The sequence below is a fragment of the Leptosomus discolor genome, chromosome 4 (assembly GCF_034619465.1).
Source record: "Leptosomus discolor isolate bLepDis1 chromosome 4, bLepDis1.hap2, whole genome shotgun sequence".
Taxonomy (NCBI): Eukaryota; Metazoa; Chordata; class Aves; order Leptosomiformes; family Leptosomidae; genus Leptosomus; species Leptosomus discolor.
The window spans coordinates 3,716,408-3,736,893 of NC_141394.1; the positions used below are offsets into that span (position 1 = coordinate 3,716,408).

Consider the following 20,486-nt stretch of genomic DNA (forward strand, 5'->3'; position numbering starts at 1 on the left):
AAAGATGACTTGTTAGAGTTTAAGAATTTCCTTATTTTCAAAGCCTTTTTTTACTAGTGCAGTTAAACTTGAACATAAGCAGTCTGCACATCATAAGGAGTAGTGCTTGAATAGTTTTCTAGGGAGTTTAATTTGAAAAGGTATGTACGAAAAGGTATGACAGGAATTGTATAAAATTTCTGATTTGCTAACAAAACAGTTTATAAAAACTGAACTTTCAGAAAACAGCTGTTTATTAGGGCTCCTATATTGAAAACAATTCATCTTGATGATTGATACTGATTACAGAGGACAAATTGCAGTAACAGCGTTCCGTATTAACATGCTGTCTTGGTCCTGCGACTTGAATCCACCTTTAATTCTTGTTTTGTATGAAAATGTTCACATGTGATAACACAGGTATAATCTGTTATTTTATATACATATAAAACATCATTTAAATGTCTGCCTATGTACTCTCATTTTTAGAGTCAAAAGATGTTGAACTGTTTCTGTGATAATCTGCCTGGGATTGGTTAAAGGGGCTGGTGGAAAAGCAGGGCTGGAACCCACCGGGCAGGTATACTCGCAGCCTTGCGTTAACAGCTGTATCGCAACCTTGTGGTTCCAGTGCCATGTAATAGTTTTCAGTCGAACTTTGAAATGCTAAGTTTAAAAGTTTTTAAGAGTAAGTTCTTGTTCAGAACTACACGGCCTCATGAAAATAGCAGAGGCTTTTTAGGATGGAGAGCTGAGGTTCAGGTACCTCCTACCGTGCCTCCATTCCCCCAGAAGGAGTAAAGGCTTCAGGTTCCTTCGCCGTGAGTGCAGCTTCAGGAGCAGGCAGAGCACCTGAAGGTTGGGTATCACCTTTCCGAGCGTTGGCAGCGTGCTATGTGTTCGTGCAGGTGATTGCATTTTGGCATACTTTCGACTTGGGAAAGGAAGGTAAAGCAAGAGTAGATTTCAAAATTCTTCTTCACAAATAATGTTTGAACCTCGGCGTAGAAGGTGAAAATGGTAGCGGGAATCTTGGTCGCACCATTTTTTTTTGTGATGGCCATTGCTAGTGGAGAAGAGGCTGGTCAGAGGCAAGAGAGGCCGTTGGGTTCTGCAGCTTTCCCTGGCTGCGGTTAGCAAAGCTCAGCGAGGTTTCCATCTTTGGTCGTTGCCCCTCCTCAGAGCCTTGTGAGGACAGAAGGCCAGAACTGTTTCCTTTCAGCACAAACTCGGAGGTGTCTACCATAACCCAGATATTGTTGTTGTCTTCAGTACCACACACATTCAGGATCAGTAGAACTCGCTCAAGTATACAGCTAAAAAGGCCACGAAGGAGAAGGTGACGTTTCCCTTTTCCTCAGGAAGCCTTACGTTGTTGTGTGTCTCACCAGTATGGAATGATTGCAGTACTTCAAAGCACCTTCAAAAATGTCCACATTGAAGTCTGCTTATGGGACAGGAATTAGAATGTTAATTTAAAAAATGTATGCACTGTGCACATGCAGCTTAGATTTATAGCATATTTGATGACATTCCTGCAAAATAAGATGCAGTAAACAAGAAAAAAAACCCAACCTAAACCATCAAATGCTCTCGACAAAGTCCAGTTGATTTGAACAAATACTCCTCACTCCTCTGCTGTTAGTGGCAAATACACAAAGAAGCACTAGCTGTGTAGTGCTCTGGAAATCAGTGTTTTACGAGCAATGCCACAACTGGAAATACCCCGTAAGCCCCTACAATGCCAGGCAGCACCCATGAGGTTATGTTCCAGTGACTGCACTACTGTGTGTTAAGCAGCATCTTTTCTTCTGATTAACAGAAGTGAGCTGAGTCAACAAAAGCTGCGTAGCCAGGAGCTCATTTCTCGGCTGGAAATGGCAAATGACAAGGTCACTGAGGTAAGCTAATGACTGATAGGACAACTACTTTCCATCTACTAGGATCTTAATGGGAATCTATTTAGCTGAGTTATGGTGCTGCTTTAGAAAAAATTAAGTATTTTTGACAGATGTAGTTGTAACAGGAAGGCCCCACTGTTCCTGCTGACTGCCGTGTCCAGGCAGCAGGCAGACAAATGAACTTCGCTCCCAAAATGACAAGAAAAGGTGAAGGAGAGCCCGTCTTTCAAGGGTACTAATCCAGCCATCTGGGTCAATTCAGGAAGCGTCTCTGAAGTCACTTGGGCCTGTGTGTGCACGCACACCTCCAGAAAGGAGTAGGTGCTGGGTTGTGGATGACGTAGCGTACACCGAGAGACCCATTTCTCAGCGCACTGTGTGTGTAGTAAACTTACACGGGGGGGGGGGTGTGTACGCACCTAGATAAAAGTGTTACCCGTTAAGGAGAAGGACAGGGTGGCTTTGGTTCTTGGTGCTGGTCAGTAGTGAGCGGCCCCTTTAGAGACAGCTGTCCCGTCAGCCTCCTCAGTCTGGGGTAACATCCCGTTCTTCTGGGCTAAGCCCTTCTGCGTTGCGTTTTGTGGGGCTGTGTTATGTGGAGGAGAAAACAGGGCTGATGGGGGAAGAGGTTTCTAAGTAGAGGATGGTTAAGACAGACTTTATACAGATCCTTTGAAGGAAACAGAAAAGGTGTGTAGCAGGTTTATCATCTCATTTCTGTTACCTAGTATATGCTTTTTCTGTTGGAGTACAGCTAGAACATGTGCGCTGTAAGACTGTGTGAATTAAATTACCAGGATTGAAATGCCAGCTTTCGTGCATCTTAAAGATGCTGAAATGCGTAAACCTTCCTCTGCAGATTACTGTGACTGGAAGAGTCAGATGATGTCATGTTTGAGCGGGAACTTCTCTATAATGTGTCAGCAGTAGGTCTCCAGTCTTGCTGTAAGAGCTAAACAGTGCTGCTGTTGAAGTTCCTCTTGGTTTAAGCTTTTTTGCTACTGTACGTATGGATCCAGTTAAAAGAAATTTGCCTTCATAATGAGGTATTTCGTTCACACAGGATGAAAAATTAATGATGGAATATCGAGAATACATCAACAGGCTTCAAAGGCGGCTGAGCCAGGCGGAGCAGCGGGCAGCTACAGCAGCTCAAAAGGTACAGAACTGACAAAACCCATGTTACCTCAGTGCGCTGAAAATCCCACTGAATATTAAAACCAAAAATACTCACTTCGTATCACTCCTGAGGCAGAGGTGATCGTTTATGCGCATGATTACTAATACAATTTTAACAACAAGCTTGTGTTTTGGGTGTGCGAGCACAAAACTGATGCATAGTCAATGAAATGCTGCCTTCTGACAGGCCGCTTAAGTGACAGTATAGATTTGTTTATGGGATCAAATTTGATGCAAATTGAACTTGATTAATTAAAGTTAAAATTTGATGCGGGTCACTATGTGTGAACAAAGGTGTTGGATCATTACACTCTTCAGAAATAACAAAGAGGGGGGAAAAAAACCCCTCCTTCCGTAACTCCTGTGTACACGAGGCAGGGATTTGTAGCTCGGTGTGACCTACTGCAGCAGTCACGGACGATGGCTGCGCGTGGTAGAGACCAGATGTTGGGCCCGTCCCTACGCCTGTCTCCTGGGCAGTCTGGTTAAAACAAGGCATGCCCCGAGTTGTCCTGGTGAACCTGCCTTTGGAACAACCGCTAGGAGCAGAGCGGCTTCGTGGGAATGCTGGGGGGGCTTTCCACCCAGGAAGTTCCCTGGTGGAATTCGGGGTGTGTGGCTGCACAGGGAGCTGGGGGAAGTGGTGTGGATGCAGGACAGAACTCGTAGTGTCGACCTGTTTCATGTTCATCAAATTTCCCTACCTCCTGCCATGGCAGGTGACCTCCCAGAGCTGTTAACTCCTTGCCTGCCCACCCGCAGGAGCTGCATCCCCAAAGGTTGTTGGAGAGCTGTGCCCTGCTGCAGTTATGTGTAGCAGACGCAGTAGGTCCTGCAGCGTCACAAATACTGTCAGTTGTGCAGACGGACTAGGAAACACCTGGGTTTTTCCAGGCCATGGGAAGGGGGGAAGGACGGGATGGTGTCTGTAGCTCACTGCCCTGTGAAGGTACCTAGTATGTGCTCAGCGGTTCTGAAAGCTTCAGCCACGGTGTGTCTGTCAGAGGGGTTGACATGCCCCAGGCCTCCTTGTGCCCTGCTGTGATCACCTAGCGAGCTGAACTGCTGCTGTCGCCTTTCCCCTTCTCTTACACCTCCGCTCCAGCTTTGAGCAGTGCTGGTCGGTACTTCTGGATGTTGGGGATGTTGGGAGGAAACGTTTTCTTCTCTTCAGAGAGAAACGTCAGGCTTTGAGCTAAACCCTGTGCTACCCGTAATTCTGTATTTTCTCTGCTGGACAGTAGGGGTTGGGTTTTCCACCCAGCGTTCCTTTTACCATACTATTCAAGCTGTACATCTTGAAGCAAACCCCCTTGGGGGGGTTTGTACACTGAGTTCATTTATTTGCCAAGCAAAATGGTCTCCCATTAAGTAAAATTGGTCTTTCTGCCTCCTCATTTCTCACAGTGATTTAGGAAACCCATTTGCAAACTACAGCCTTTTAGTGCGGGTGATCCCCTGTGAGTTGCAGCGAGGAAACGTTTGGTTGAGCTAAACTGTCCAGTCAGGACAAAGGGCACTTTTCCCAATAGCAGTGAAAAACTGGGCAGCACTGCCCTAACATCAGCTGTGTTTCCTGGCGGTAAATGCTCTCCTCAGGATGAGGTCTGCCCGGCTGGTGAAGATCTGCTCTGCAGAGTGATTTAGGTTGGGTTTAGCTCCTGGTTGTTGTAGGGGTCTGCTCAGCTCTAATCCTTCTGAGGTGCATCTGCCCTTAAAAAACATGGTCAGGTCACCTTTCAAGGGAGTAAATTGGTGGCCTCAGTGCCCAGGTAGGAAGAGGTCTTGCTGTTCCTGAAAGCATCGATAATTAACTGTTTCTCACCAGTCCTCCTCCAAAAGGTAACAAAGATCTGATGTTTAGCAGCTAAATTGTGGTCCAGATCTTACCGCCACTCTCCAGGACTGCCTTCCCCTCCTCAAGCTGGGCAGAGGCTACTGCTGCCACCTGTCAGGCACGGCCGCTTTGTAGTGAAGCGACAACTTCTGCGCCAAGCCCCTTCCTCTCCCTCCCTCCCCACCCCCCCAAAAAAGGACGTAGCAGCCATGTTCCCACTAAAGGCTGGAAAAAGCGGCCCGCAGGAGTGCTGCTGCAAGAACCTCCGCTCTTCTGAATCTGAAGCAGCGAGGTGTATGTGCTCTCCGAGCTCTCGGGAGACTGAAGGGTGCTGTGTGTGCTTCCCCAGATTCAGAATGGTAACTGCTCCGTGGTCTGGGTCTGTAGGCTGAGGGCTGCCTTCTCCCTTGACTTCACTGGGTATTCTCATGACATTGTCCAGCTACCTTGTAAAATTAAATCCGGTATAGGCTAGAGCTGGACTGTTAGGGAGTCTAGGAATTACTTTTTATTGTGGTTAGTTCAATGACTATAAATCTTAGCCTATTATCAAATAACAGTAATTAATTCAGAAACATAAAAAATGAGCTAATGTTCACACAGGTTTAAAACGTGTGTATTCTATGTAGATGTCTTTAAAGTGTGCTCCTGCTACCTAATCTTTCCTCATCTTGACCTCTATGGGATCTGGAATAAGACAAAAGCATTACTCATTCATAGTGCACCCATAAATTCTACCATTTACCCCAAATTCCTCCTTGTTCCCTCTCCTTCATGACACTTTCCCTATTGAATGTCTACAGATACTCTGATCTCGTCAAACAATACCTGAGGAACTATCTGTTCTTAATTGCAGCTCAGCCTGATAACTACACGGAAGAAAAAAGCTGCTTCCCTGAAGGAGCTGGAAAGTATCTAAGGATGTGTATTGTTCATTGACGTGGTGCTGGAGTTCAGAAGGTCGCTGGAGGAACTTCACCTTGAAGTGTTAAAGGCAAATGCAGAGCAAGGCCTGTACAACTTAGCTAAACATTTCCTGGTTTAGCCAGGTAAGGAGGGGGATGGATGAAATATATCGGTATGCATAGGAAGGACTGGAGGAGGACTGCCGAATGTTGTAATTAGAAGTCCTTTGACCCAGCAGATGAACAGATCCGATACAGTGCTGGGGCACATTGGTCTTTCCTGGCCTAAAAAAACCACCAGTGCCAACTATGACACGACTGTGTCCTGGGAACAGCTACATTATAGTGATGTCATGAACAGCTTCGCTCACACACAGTCGATTCCGTTAATTTTTCTTTGTAGAGCAGGAACTTGGGAACATGTTGAAGATCTTTTATGAATGGTAGTAAGACACTAATTACGTCATGAATGTCAAGTAGTTGCTGGTTTTATGGTAGGCATTATAGCTGTAAAATGCCTCCCTTGCCTTCTGGTTTTAAGAATTTGGTTCGGTTTGTTCTGGTACAACCCCGGGGCAACAGTTAATAAATAAAATGCTGCTATGGCCGTTCATACAGCTCGTTTCTAAGGACTGTAATCTTTCATCAGTTGTGCTTGGTCTTCCTAATTACTATTTCACAATTGCTCCTTGCTGTTCTGTGGATCTGCTGTCTTGGCCTGGGTGTGTCTGGGAGCTACAGTTCTCCATTTGCACACAGCAGGCGGAGGTGTCCAGCCCTCCAGCTCTTCCACACTTCGGAATAGCGCAGCTGAACTCGGCACATGCCTGCGTGTGGGAATCTGGTGTGCACGTTTGGGGGTTTGGTTGTTTTTGATAGTTGAGGAACTTCTTCCCATGTGTCACTTTAAAATGAGAGCTGAACTTCTGTGTGTATTGTAAACATTTGACGGGTGTTAACTGGCTTTGAAGTGCTCCCATCTTGGACTTCAGGGACATGATTTCTTGACCTTCCTCTTAAATGTGAGGAGTACAGTTCTGGTCCGTAACTTCTGATTCAGTTGATGGATAATGCTTACCTTGTGCTTGGTTGAAACTGCTGTTCTGGGCTCACCAACCTGTACGTCTGTCGCAATGGATCTTCAGCACATTTGCATTTTAGAGGACAGAGCTGGGCTGCTCACCATGTGGGAGTAAGAGTTTGTGCCACCTCCTGAAAATCTGGCTCTTCAGGCAGAGCCTGCAAGGGAGATGCAGCCTCAGGAAGAATTTCTGCTTCCCCCCGAGGAAGTTGCTATTCCCAATACCCTTCTTGATGAGAGCTACCTCAGCTGGATGTGTGCCTGTGGAGCTCATCTTGCTAAAAGACTTCAAAGATTTTTCCAAAGCAATGTGGATACGGTGTCCAGCAGCTCCAAACGTCTGCTGCAGTGAGATGTTCATCAATCAACCACGTATACGCTACAGAGGGAGGTAAGTACCGAGTGCCTTATTGTCATTTGCATGACGCGCAGCCGAGAGGGTGACAGGCCACCTGGAAGATTTCATCTGAGCTACTGATCCCACTCTCACACCTTGAAGAGAGGCTCTGCCTGCAAAGTGCAACCTGGCTGGAAGGGGCAGGGAGTCTTTGAGCAGCGGCATTTGTGCCTTTGTTCCTCCAGGCACAGCTGGGCCCCTGCTGGGTTCCCTTGTCAGTGTGGGCACGTCCTGTTCAGCTTGTGCTGTGGCTCCCCTCTAAGGGTTATCTGTAGTGATGACACAAAGTTATGGGGCTGCAGAGCCCTTAGGGCAGATGACACAAGAAAGAAAAAGGTTTCCTGCCTGGCTGCCTGATCCCTGGGGCAGCTAAACACTGACCAAACAAGTGGGAATGTGGTCAGGTGAAGCTCCTCATCTTACCCCCACCTCCTTCCTCTTCCCTTCGGTGTCTAGAGGAGGCTGCGGGCGTGTTGCACGCAAGGTGGACTTTTGGAGGAACAGCATGTGTCGAGGCAGCTAAAACTCAAGGCTTGCTGGGTAGAGAAGTTCTGGTTTTTCCTTCACGATACAAGCTTGCTCATGGAACGGAGCAGCGTGCTTTTCAGGCGGCTGGCTAGGTGGTCTGATGTTCGTTTGTATTTATGTATTTCTGGTCACTCTTCTATGGAATGGGTTTGGTCTCCCTTACCTTCCTTCCCCCCCCCCCCCAGCAGTTTGAGTGTTTTAAGGATTCCCTAATGGTTTACCCACTGCCATTTTCAACATGTATTGCTAGACACGTGCCTTCACAGCCTTGTCCTTGCCGTGCTCCCACAACTTGAGCTTAGAGGCAACAGGAGGAAAGGAGCTCCTGTGCCCTTCACACCTTGTCTGCTCGAGATCCTGCTGTAGCAGCAACGGTCTTCTGTCAGCGGTGCTTGACACAGTGCGCGGGTACGTCCCAATCTTGAGGGTCTACAGGCGAGAACCCTCACCTTCCTCTTCCAGCAGAGCACGTGTGAAGGTCATGGACTTTGGAAGGACATCCTTGATCAGGAGATGGAAACCATCTCAGGTAAGCGACATCTCTTTGAGGACCTCAAGGAGGAACGTACCATTTTCTGCTGTGGGATAAGCACAGCTGTCAGTAACCAGACCCTGTACTATTGCTAAAAAATAAAGAACAAATCCCCTAGTCTTTCTCTGGCAACTGCAGGGTGCATTTTGATACCGGTGACAATCCCAATTAAATGCTCATTTTAACCGTGGGAGTTGATCAGATCATTGCAGTGAGGTGTTGATGTAAAAACCCAAATGAAACAACTACTGCAAATTCTAAAACACTGCTGGCAAGGATACTGCAAAAATGTACAGCATTTATTCACATACAGACGAAAAGGCACAATTCTACTGAATATTTTAACAAAAAATACAGCTGTCTTCAACTAGGTCTTTATAAATACTTCAAAAAAGGGAGAAAATAAATACAGGATTGGGCCATGTAATATAAAATAGTCATCTCTACATATACTTTTTATTTCTATCTGTTTCTCTTCATGCACCTTTTTTAATTAATTTCAGCTGAATGGACACCAAAGCTAGGCACATAGTGAAGAATCTTCTGTACAAGGTTTTACAAATGTAATGACAATTTTCTCCAATTTCTGAAATTTTTTATACAGAACACGTACGACCCTTCGTTCAGCTTCGTCTGAGTTCACAACCTAACAAACAGCATTCGAGGCAACCTGCCGGACGTTCAGCTCGCCTACGGTTTGACAGACCACACCAGCCATCGCCAACCATCTCCCGGACAGCCCGCACCAGGGGAGGGGACGCCTGAAAACAGGAATTTGGAATATCCCAGTGGAATACAGGGGCGGGTTGGCATCGTCACTGCCGGACTGGCACCACCTCTTCTGTCGAGCGCGAAGCACAGAGACGAACCCACCCTCCCAAGCTGGCCAGGCTGCCGCCAGCTCGTGGCTTCGTGGTGTTGGTTCGGCTTTTCACCTTGGCGGCGGGGAGCAACACAGGCCAGGCGTGAGTTCTGCCCAACGTCAGCGTTCGTGGTAGTGCAAATGAACCAGGTACCTCCTTCAAACGGGCGTGAGGTCAAAGGTTGACTTGGAATCGAAATTTAGATTATTCCATCTATGGCTTGACAAACTTCCCTACGTGGTCATGAGCTTTTCTCACAGGAAGTAGCAGTGCCTGGCTGGAAAATGCTGCTGCCTGTCGAGCAGAACTTACCTGCGTTTACCTTCTGTTACCGGTTGTTGCTAGATCAAGTCAGTGCTTTTACTGTGCTGTCCCAGGAGTGACTGTGTAACTGGAGAGTCACATGGGCCCTGTTGGACTTGCCACCTCTGGAAGCCATGAAATCGATCTAACGACTTGGGACCAGCAGTGGTGGTGTCCAAGTACGCTGTCACCTTACACAAACTTTCCCTTCCTCAACAGCACCCCAAAAGGTATCAAAAGGTTAAGACTTCGGAGTTCTAAAACAAACAATAGGCTGCATTCTGTTGAAATATTTGAGTAATAACTTGCATAGCAAGATAGGGTGTTAATAAGCCTTTTTTTTAACTGAATTCTCTGGAAGACTCAGTTATGGCAGAGTTCTACTGTCTGACCTGTTCCCTGCTCGAGAGGCAAGGGTGTCCTGTTAAGAAGCGAGTGGCTGTGACAAGGGCAGGCTAGCAGTAGCAGAGGTGGGGGTTCCTGATGCCCACCTGGCTGTAACACCAGCACCTGCCTGACTGACATCTACACAGGCTTCCAAAACTGACAGGCTCCCAAAGCTTGGCTGCTGCCTGGGCCCTCGGCTTGGCACAAAACCCTGTCCTACTGCTCTGGTACCATTATTGCTCATCGCTTGCTTGTTATTGCCGTTGGCAGTGATTACAAAAAAAAGTACACAATCAGAATACGAGTGCCCTCTTCCATCAAACCTAGTCCAGAATAGAATGAAATAGGTTTTTTTTCTCATTTCACTGTAAAGAGCTAATCGCGATTTATTGCCTTTCCATTTTACTCTACTTAAAAATATATATTTGTGTCCATTTTAAAGCAACCCTTCAGTGTGGTCAGCCTGGCTTTCCCAATACATACCCTTAGTGCATACGGGGTGGGCGGCGGGAATTCCTACCGACTAGTGCCTCAAGTGGTTTCCTGGAATTGTCACCGTACTGCCGGCGGCGGGTGAGGGACTGAAGGGTGACGGGTTACTCCCCGGGGTGCCCCCTGGCTCAGAACGGAGCCATCACAGAGTTTGGAGCTGTTGCAGCGCCAGGCAGCTGCAGCCCTGCCCTGTCCCTGCCTCCTCCTCCAGTGCAGCCTCACAGCTAAATCTGGTCATGTCGAAGGGGTATTTATATGTAAACACTAGAGCGTAGGGAGGGCTCTGAGCTGCCACCTCTGCTCAAACGGAAGGCAGCAGAAAACGCTCTGTGACGACAGCGAAAGCCCTACCACCACCCCAGGAACGTGACCGCTTGTAACGGGGTTGAGCGGGGCCGTGTGGTTAAGCCACCACCCTCGACTCAATACACGCTAGTTACATTTAGGAGCTTGTGCTTTTCCAGAAGGCAGGGGAAGGGAGTAAAATTTTATCAGTGCTTTTTACCTAAAAGGGATGAACCTTCTAAAAGGTTTTTGAGTTAGTGTCCATCACAAATACTATTTGAGTAGTGATGTCATTTCTCTGCTTACTCAGGGAAAGCTGCAAATCAAGGAGACTCAAAACTTCTCACAGAAGGGGGCGGGGGGGGGGGGGCAAAAAAACCCAACAGCTTTAAGTGCATGTAAACATGTTTATACAGCTCAGGAATAACGGGTTATCAATTTGTCGGTCTGTAGCCGTGTCTAGGAACTCCCCTCTCACACCAATAAATAACGTAGAGTTGGCTTGTAGGCAGTGACTCTGCTGACCACGGCGCTGACACCGCGCCCCTGTGTCCAGTCAGGATGCCAGGATGCTCCTCCTAATAATGTCCGTCCGCCTGCTGATGCTGCTGTTGGGGCTGAGCCTCTGCTGCCTGCACTTCTTCCCAGGCACTTCCGTCTCCGAGTCGCTCATTTCGGCATCAGGGACGTACCCATCGTTCTCGCTGTCAGGCTTCAGCTTGCGTTTCGCCCTGTCCTTTGGGGAAACTCTGCCCACGCCCAGGTAGGGGTAGCCGGAGTTCTGGCGGCAGGTCTCTTCCGCGCTCTCGCCCTGCTGTTGCCTCTCCCCCTTCTTTGGAATTCGGAATCCGCCCCAGTTTTTCACTGGGCTGGTGGGCGTCGTAGGCACTTTAACTACTGTCTGGTTAGAGTTTACTTTGACAAGATCCCCGTTGCATTTAGGCACTATATCCCGCCGCGTGCCAGGCGCTGACCTACCACCGGAGTGGTTCACAGCCCTTTTGTTTTCCGACTGCCTCTGAGAAAGTTCTGTGGGTCTCAGGGGTTTGTGGTTGTGTTTCGAAGGCTTTTCCTTCAGTTCTGCCTTCGCCACCTCGCACTGGGGACGATTGTCTCTTCTTTTTCTGTGGTCGGGTATAACTGTGCCGTTCTTCTGCTGTGCCGATACAATCCGTGTTTCTGCAAAGGTCTTGTCCAACTGGAAGAAGCTCCCTGGAGCCGCGGCACCTTCCCTGTGGCTGGGCTGCCGCAGGGCGGATTTGCCGTCGTTCCCGGAGCTGGTTCTTACTCTGTCTCTCTTGTGTGGCTTTTTCAAAGAGCGGGTCAGGGACGTGCCCATTTGTTTCCTGAAGAACGCCGAATGCCATTTCAAGTCCTCTATCTTGGGGGCGTTGGGGCCCAGCGAAGGACTATTGAACAACACCGGGTTTTCCATTGAGGAGAAGGAGGAAGGCACACCTAAATGTAAGCAAATAAAGTTAAAGGCGAGCAATTCCGTGTCTGGGTAAATACCGCTTTTAAAAGTACCTATTTTAACACTGTTCCTCATGCCTGACGTGTTCTTTAGCACAAAGGGGTATTTGATAATGTCTAAAATACAGTTTATTTGTTACCAGATACTTCAAGGATAATCTAGTCAATACAGTAACTTTGAAGTTATTCCTCTTCTGAGGAAAAACCACTGTCACTGAGATGAGGCAGGAAAAAAAAGGTGGTGTTTTAAAACCAGAGTGATACCTTATCACAATTTATTCTTTAAACTGCCAAGTATGATGCAAAGCAGCCCTTGCAAAGGACAAATGCAGAAGCGCTCATCACCACAGCCTTCCAGGTACCATATGGCACCGTACTGTGAGTCACAGCGTCTGGGTCGTGAAGAACTCGTGGCAGGAGAGACCTGCAGCACCAAGGCGGGGGGACAAGGCTTACCTATTCCTAAAGTGGTGCGTCCACCATCAGAGCTACACCCAGCCTCATTCGGCCTTCCAAGCCAAACACAAGGTGTTAGAGACAACAACTGAGCTCCTGGCTGTCCTTCACAGCTCATGATTAGCCTGCAACAGGACCTGTCAGCACTTGTGCCCCCTGGTGTGACATGAACATGGTAACACTGAAGCATACCTGAAACGCTTTCTTGTTCCAACTGCTTCGTGTAGACATTAAATATCTGCTCTTGAACCTTGCAAACAGATCTCTTCATTTTTTCCCTTCGTGTCACCATGTAAGTGAGGTTACGCACCTAGAAGACACCAAGTGGGTGAGTTTAAGAGCAAGGGCGGGGTCTCTGATGTTGTCAGTCTGTGCTTCATGGTCACTCAGTTAAAGCGCTCTCCTCCATTTCAGCAAGTGTGCACTGGCTGGAAAGTTCACCTTCTGCAGTGCCCTTGGGGGAACAGGGTCGTGATGGACAGCTTAACCCATCAGAGGTAGGAGGGTAACAGCACAGAAATCGCTCTATCAACACCGGAAACGGGTATACATACATCTACCTGCACACATGAACACATGCCTACACACAGGTATTACACATGCACAGGCACATGTATGCACACTGAGGGGAGTGTACATGCAGCTGTGGCCGCCCCTACCCGTACACGCAACGACCCGTACGCGCGCCCATGTGCAGGCGCGTGCGCCTCCACCCGTACGCGCAATGACCCATACATGCACCCGCACCCACCCGTAAGCCCACCCACACGTACGCACACCCACGTGTGGGCGCATACACACCCCCACCGAGAGGCGCATGTGTGTCCACCCGTATGTGCACACCCACGTGTGGGCGCATACGCAATGACCCGTACGCGCACCTACCTAGAGGCACGTGCACGTCCACCCGTATGCGCACTGACCCGTACGCGCACCCACGTGCAGGGCGCGTGCGCACCCAACCGTACGCGCACCTACCTAGAGGCGCGTACGCACACCTACCCGTACGCGCACCCGCCCAGAGACGCGTGCGCGTCCACCCGTACACGCACTGACCTGTACGCGCACACCCACGTGTGGGCGCGTACGCAATGACCCGTACGCGCACCTACCTAGAGGCGCGTACGCCTCCACCCGTACGCGCACCCACCCGTACGCGCACCCACGTGCATGGCGCGTACGCGCTCGCGCGTACGAACTCACCCATACGCGCAACGACCCATACGCGCACCCAACCGTACACGCACCCACCCCTAGGCGCACCTACCTAGAGGCGCGTACGCCTCCACCCGTATGCGCACCCACCCGTGGGCGCGTGCGCAACTACCCGTACGCGCGTACGCCTCTGCCCCTACGCGCCCCCACACGTACGCGCACCTACCTAGAGGCATGTACGCAACGACCCGTACGCGCACCCACGTGCAGGGCGCGTGCACACCCAACCGTACACGCACCCACCCGTACGCACACCTACCTAGAGGCGCGTACGCACACCTACCCGTACGTGCACCCACGTGCAGGGCGCGTGCACACCCAACCGTACACGCACCTACCTAGAGGCGCGTACGCACACCTACCCGTACGTGCACCCGCCCAGAGGCGCGTGCACGTCCACCCGTATGCGCACCCACCTAGAGGCGCGTACACCTCCACGCATACGCACACCCACCCGTATGCGCACCCACCCAGAGGCGCGTGCGCGTCCACCCGTATGCGCACTGACCCGTAGGCGCACACCCAGCTCTGGGCGCATACACAACGACCCGTACGCGCACCTACCTCGAGGCGTGTACGCATCCACCCCGACACGCACCCACATACGGGCACGTACAAACCCACCCAGAGGCGCCCTTGCGCACAGCTGTGTACGCACTCTCCTGTGCACATGCATGTGCGTACGTGCACCTCCATCCATGGACATACACGCACCCATATGGACACTCACCCGTATGCACACTTACTTACGTACCTGCGCTGGCACACCCACACCTCCGCGCACCCTCAGGTGCTGCCCCGCCCTCACCAACTCCCCTCGTCTGGCTCTAAGGTACCTTGAACTCCCCCCTTGTCTCCCCCCCTCCCCCGAGAGGCAGACCCTCAGGGTTGTTGCATTGTCAGGGCTACTCCAGCTGGATCCCCACCCTGCCACACACACCCCCACCCCTTCTTTAAGCACTCCCAGCCTTATTTGGAGGAGTAGCACCTGCCTCCCACCCCTTCTACCCCGACTGTCCAGCCACGTCGCATCCTGCTCTGCTGTCTCAACCCCCCACCCCAGCTCCTGGAAGTCAAGGTACATTTCATAACTTTTTCCTGCCCCTACACCCGATGAAATTAGCAGAGAACGCTTTGGTACAGTCCACAGCCAGCCCATGTTAACCAGTAAAAAAGCACAGTGGAAAACATGACAATCCAGTTACAAAGAGGCTGGCTACTGCAAGCCAGGACCTGCAGGCCCTGGGAGCCAACTCTCTGCTGGAGAAGGGCCACCAATGCACTCGGCAGGAACTCGGTGATCACGGTCTCTGCTGACCTTCGAGTTAAGATGTAGCACGGAGTGCCCGCACGCCAGGGCAACAAGCGAGAGCACAGCCGCGCTAAGACAGGCCAGCGCCGGCAGTGCCGTGGCTTACCCGTTCGAGATCCTGCCGGAGATGCGTGAAGAGCTGCAACCTTCTGAACAGAACATCCTGCTCCCGTTTAGCCAGATTGTCCTCTTCGTCCTTCTTTGGGGTAATCAAAGGCTTATTGAAGTTGGCTTTTCTCTTCAGCTTCCAGTACTGGTAAAGGAATCCCACCGGCTCCTCGGGCAGCCGCAGCACTTTAGCCACTTCCGAAGACTCCACAAAGGTATAGAACTCGTCCTCCAGCTGCTGGAGCTTCTGCTTGCGGAGGCTGACCCTGTGGGCCTCCTCCTGGTTTTGATCCATGCTGTGGAAAGGGTCGATGTGGGCAGGAAGAGAGCCGTCCTGAATCCCGTTGCCGTTCTCCTGGCCTGGCCTTTCACTGAAAGTCTCCTCATCCGCTTTCTTGGTGGAGCTGTGCTTGGGACAGTAGGACTTAAATTTCACCTCATCGTTCTCCGCCAGGATGGTCTTCATCTCCAAGCCACGGTCAAACGCGCAGGTGACGTGAAAGGCTGTTCTGCAGTTCTTCACTGAACACTACAGAAATTGAATTTAAAAATTGATCAAATCTAAATTTGAGAAGCCACACTGCCCAAAACTATCCCGAGCAGCCAGGACTGCTGTGGAAGAACAGCCCCGTTACCGCGCTCTACTCCTGAGCTGCACGTACTTTCTTCCTCTCTCTTAAGTAGGTTTATGATCTAGTGCTTTCGGGCCCAGCGGGACTGGAGCCGTTAACCCCTGCCCAGCCCAACCACGCTGTTCCGTAACGGGCCACTCCGCAGGAGGAGGGTTCTGGCCGCTCACGTAAGGCAGCGTTACCCGAAGGGAAACGTTTCCCCTTGTGTGCCAGCGTGAGACAGGGGGAAACAGCTCCGTCGCTCTGGGCCAGGCTCGTACTTTAGTTGGACGTCTCCCCCAGCACCTGGACCCACGCTACCCAAAATGCCTCAACCAAGGGGAATTATTTTTTTTCTTGTTACCTCTTTTTTATAATGTCAAATATTAAATCGCTGTCAATCACTACTTCACTGACTACAGCCTTCACTTCACCTGGCGGAGGAGGAGAACAGAAAACTCACTTTTTTGGTCATTTTCCTTCCCTCCCAGTGAACCCAGCTGTCATGGAGTGAGGGGCACTACTTCAGCTGATTTAGCCCTTCATTTCAATCGTATATACACCTTTCTCCTGCAAAATGCTGTCATAGCTACTGCCAGCCACAAACTGAAAGGTTTACAGAGAGATATATTTATATATCTATTCACATAAGTATGTGTATACACACACAGGTACACGTGCATTTGTATCAACTCACACCTCTGCCGCCAGCAAAAAGAATTGGAAGTGGAAACGAACGTCAGTGCTATCAACTAGGAGGAAACAAAACGATGCTGAACCCAACCAAGTCCCCTAACCTTAAAGAGAAATGCGTTGCACTCGGATATTTATACGGTGCTTTGTAAAGAAGCCAAATATCTTTCTCCTCTGGGTCTTCCTGCTCAGGCTGACACAGCAGCCAGATGGCATATAAAGGTGCAACAGAGTTCGAACTGCAGCAGGTTCAAATGAACATTCTTTAATAAAATCAACATATAAAAGGGAATTAAAAAATACCACAGCACCGAATTAAAAAATACCACAGCACCGAATTAAAAAATACCACAGCATCTCCTGCCCTTTCGCCTCCTAGCAGCTAACAGGGCTAAGCAGCCCAACAGGAACCCTGAGCAGTCCAGCAGAGCACTTCAGCCCTGGTTCCCAAGCTGCTATCGTTCCGAAGAACCAGCTCTTAGCGTGGCTCCTGTTTTCCTGGGAGCAGAGGGGGAAGCCCGTCTCATCGGAAGGAAAGCTGACCCTGGGAGAACACACCGTCCCGCGTTCCCCAGCTCGCTGCAGCTGCTCTGCCCGGCCCAACGCTGCCACCCTGCCTGCTGTCCGCATCTCGCCCCAGCGCCGCAGCATCTCTCGGTTCATCCCGCCAACGCTACTTCGTTCTCTTGCAGTGGCTTCACACAACTTTCTCCTGTGCCATGTAGATTTTTCACAACACACCCCCAACTATTTCTGACTGCGAGCTTTAATGATACCAAGATTTACACAACTCTCTTAAAACGTCAGGCAAAACTGTCATTTTTTGGTCTCTCCCCCCTAATTTCAAGCATAGAACTGTGTGAAGCGGCAGCCATCCTGCCCGCACGGCACCCTGTGTCATCACTAGAAGGGGAGAGGTGGCGTCGGGAGAAATACGGAAGGACACCCCCCTCTCCCCTGCACGCCACCATCCCTAAATACTCAAAGCCTTCCACTGCTGGAAGCGACCCCTCAGAACGGGCAAACCAGTCTCGACTACGTACCAGCGGCCAAGAGGAAGGGGACAGCTCTGCAAGCAGCTATTACGACTGCAAATTTATATGCTGCGGACAGATTTATTTTCCCTACTTAACTTTCACTATTTATTCATTCCTTAAATGGAAGCGGCCTGATAGGTTTCACTGGAACTACTGCGGCATTGCTGTGTTACAGCTTTTTCTGGCGACCTCATCGAACGGCTCAGAGCAGAGGAAAGGAGGAGATGGAGAAAACCTAATTTTAAAAAAATGTAGGACTTCACATATTTCTGCCTTAACACTCGTCTTACCGTCACGGACCCTGTTACATCAGGCTGGCCACAAAACAGAAAGAGCTCTCCTCCTGCCGACTTCTCAGGAGACGGAAGGACCTTCCTACCTGTCTCGGGGAGCTTTCTGAGGGTCACTCTGCTAAAGCACGTGAAGCACTTTGAAGGTGAAGAACATCACCACAGTACTAAGCCACGTTTTATTGTCTTTTTCCACACAATCACGACAAGGGGGTCACCTGTCCTTACTCTCATCACCTGTTCTTGAGTCAGGTGGATCAAAGCTGTCTCACATCTCAGGAGAACAAGTATCTCCTCCTTCAAAAACCTGGGGCTTGGCAATGAGTTTTCTCAGTCTTTCTAGATTTTAAAATGGTTAACATTTCTGAGTGATTTCCCACTTCACACCTAACAACCCGATACAAACACGCAGGTGAAGCCAGGCTGCTCGCTCTGCAATGCTCTGCTGCGGATCGATTCGGTTGTCCAACAGCGACAACTCGCAGGCTACGGTGAGAAAGGCTGAATCCCAACGCAACCGGAACCGCAGAGAGAATTTCAGAGCTGTGCAGCGAGACACGCTGGCACTGGCCCAGGAATGCGAGTCGTTGGTATGAAACAAGTGGCGCTACAGTTTCATTATTTATTGCATACGAGAAATCATTCTTTTTGGAACTACGAAGACTAGGCGTTTGTTTCGATTCTGCCCCATCTCGCTATTTGGGGCAGTCACCATCCCCGAGCTCCGGCGAGCACCAGAGGTCAGAACAATCATGTGGCACTGCTGCTACAGCAGTGGGAATTGGGAAACACACCCACGAGGTTTTTTCCCTCCCTTAGAAACACGAGGAGCTCCAGAATGTACCCACAGCCACTGGAGGAAACGGGGCTTGTTTCCTCAGACTGGGGCTTGCCTAAATCGCAAGGCAGGCCGCTCAAACACTCTGTTCCTTCCCTACTGCTCAAAAAGCCTAATGTTAAATCATCAGATGTCGTCCTCAGCAAGTGAAAAGCTGGACCAACAATAAAACAGTTGCAGAAGAAGTAGCTACAGCCAGAGCAGTCCAGGGTTAAGTAGTCCCTACAACGAGACACTCAAAGCTACAACTAGCTTTATCACCACCCTGAAGGTGTTCACTTCCACCGACTTCACCGAGAGCCAAGCACGCTCAGCACCTTAAACACGCAGGTTGTTACAGGATCTACACAACTCCCACTGCAACACCCAACTGGGGCACTCAACAGGCACTGGCAGGTAGGTTTCAGCACAGAAGCTTTCAGAGTTCGAGCTTCATTTCCGTATGCCGTGGTAAATCACAGAAATACGGGGGTTTTCCCTCTACTCCACATCACTTAAGTTTCGTTTCAGTGTAGGACTAAACATACCAGTGTATGAACAAATTAAGAAGTCCCACAGCATGACCTGGCTACTATTAACATTTTACTGGAAACAAAAAGCACGCTAACGTTCAAAAGCACTTTGTGTGCACTCGAGCCCACGCCAACGCGCGTTTACTCCAGATACTCCTACCACAAACGGACCAAACAAAACACGCGGCCGTTTGTGCCGTTAAATTACCTGGATAGAAGCTCCAACTTTTTCGTTGCAAAGGCTGCACACCAGTGCCCATCTGCTGCTGGGAATGTGAGAAACCTTTGTAATGGGCTCCATTTTTTCCGGGCTTCCGATGCTCACCTTCGAGAAAAGAGGTTAAAAAACACAGAGTGGCTGTTACACTGTTAACTGAAAAGGGAAACGGTTTTATCAACGAAATCGAATTCCTGGTGTGACTATGCAAAGTTAGCATGTTCCAAGCTCCTCGCTTTATAAGGAACTAAATGATTAGAGTTCTTTTTAAAAAAATCAGTTCCTCGCTGCATGAACAAAACCGTTTCAAGGTGAAGCCCCCCAGTTTAAAATTATCGCACAGGAGGAACGCTTTGGTGATGAGAACCCACCGGAATTCTCACTGTCCCATCCAAACCTTCCCGACTCCCCTTTAATGCCTGTTTACGAAACAAAACAGTCCTTTTGTGTGCAGGTTAAATGAGCTTTGCCAGCAGCAAAGGCCTAATTTTTTCCACTTTTGGTTGACAAAGGTAATGTCATTGATGACCTTTTATCCTGCCAGACTTCACATCTAGTTGAAAATCCTTTACACTGTCTTCCTCAGTACCACCAAACACACGCTACACTCAGTGTAGTGACACCTGGGTTGAACACGGTTTCTGACCGATTCCTCCTCTCCCAGAATCACGCGGCCCCGAACTCCCGGAGGATCGGCACCTACCTCTGGAATCCACAGAGCGCAGCTAACGTGGACCCACTTGGTGCCACTCCGGGTCGGCTTCATGGCACCACCCTTCTTGGGACACAGCAAACACTTGGGCTGAACGCCCAGCGCGCAGGTCCGGCACAGCCAGCTGCCTTCCGGCACCTTCAGGATCCCGTAACACGCCTGTATTCCCATTTCCAGAGAACGGACAGAAAACAGAGGAAACAACAGGCATTTCTGTTACTTTTTAGCAGCTTGCACACAGCCCCTCCCAACGCTCAAAACGTTCTTCATGGAGCTCCTGACACCACACAAGCATTAGCTCGAGGAGGAGCTCGGGACACTTTCAGTGACAGGAGCGAAGTCA

The 20,486-nt window shown here is 49.8% G+C and overlaps 2 protein-coding genes across 10 annotated transcripts in view; one reads left to right on the forward strand and one right to left on the reverse strand.

Annotated features, from left to right (window-relative positions):
* The window catches only part of SCLT1 (sodium channel and clathrin linker 1), a 42,463-nt gene extending 36,045 nt beyond the window's left edge, over positions 1-6,418 (forward strand). For all 3 annotated transcript variants that reach the window (XM_086463749.1, XM_086463747.1, XM_086463748.1), the window contains 3 exons: positions 1,802-1,880; positions 2,944-3,039; positions 5,753-6,418. In XM_086463749.1, the coding sequence (XP_086319875.1) occupies positions 1,802-1,880; positions 2,944-3,039; positions 5,753-5,815 (238 nt within the window). In that variant the 3' untranslated portion in view covers positions 5,816-6,418. The remainder of the gene's footprint in view (positions 1-1,801; positions 1,881-2,943; positions 3,040-5,752) is intronic.
* Positions 6,419-11,062: 4,644 nt separating this feature from the next.
* Positions 11,063-20,486, reverse strand: part of JADE1 (jade family PHD finger 1) — a 45,143-nt gene continuing 35,719 nt past the window's right edge. For all 7 annotated transcript variants that reach the window (XM_086464494.1, XM_086464498.1, XM_086464497.1 and 4 more), the window contains 5 exons: positions 20,135-20,302; positions 19,423-19,539; positions 15,232-15,762; positions 12,791-12,908; positions 11,063-12,127 (listed from right to left, as the gene is read on the reverse strand). In XM_086464494.1, coding sequence (XP_086320620.1) covers positions 11,226-12,127; positions 12,791-12,908; positions 15,232-15,762; positions 19,423-19,539; positions 20,135-20,302 — 1,836 coding nt within the window. In that variant the 3' untranslated portion in view covers positions 11,063-11,225. The remainder of the gene's footprint in view (positions 12,128-12,790; positions 12,909-15,231; positions 15,763-19,422; positions 19,540-20,134; positions 20,303-20,486) is intronic.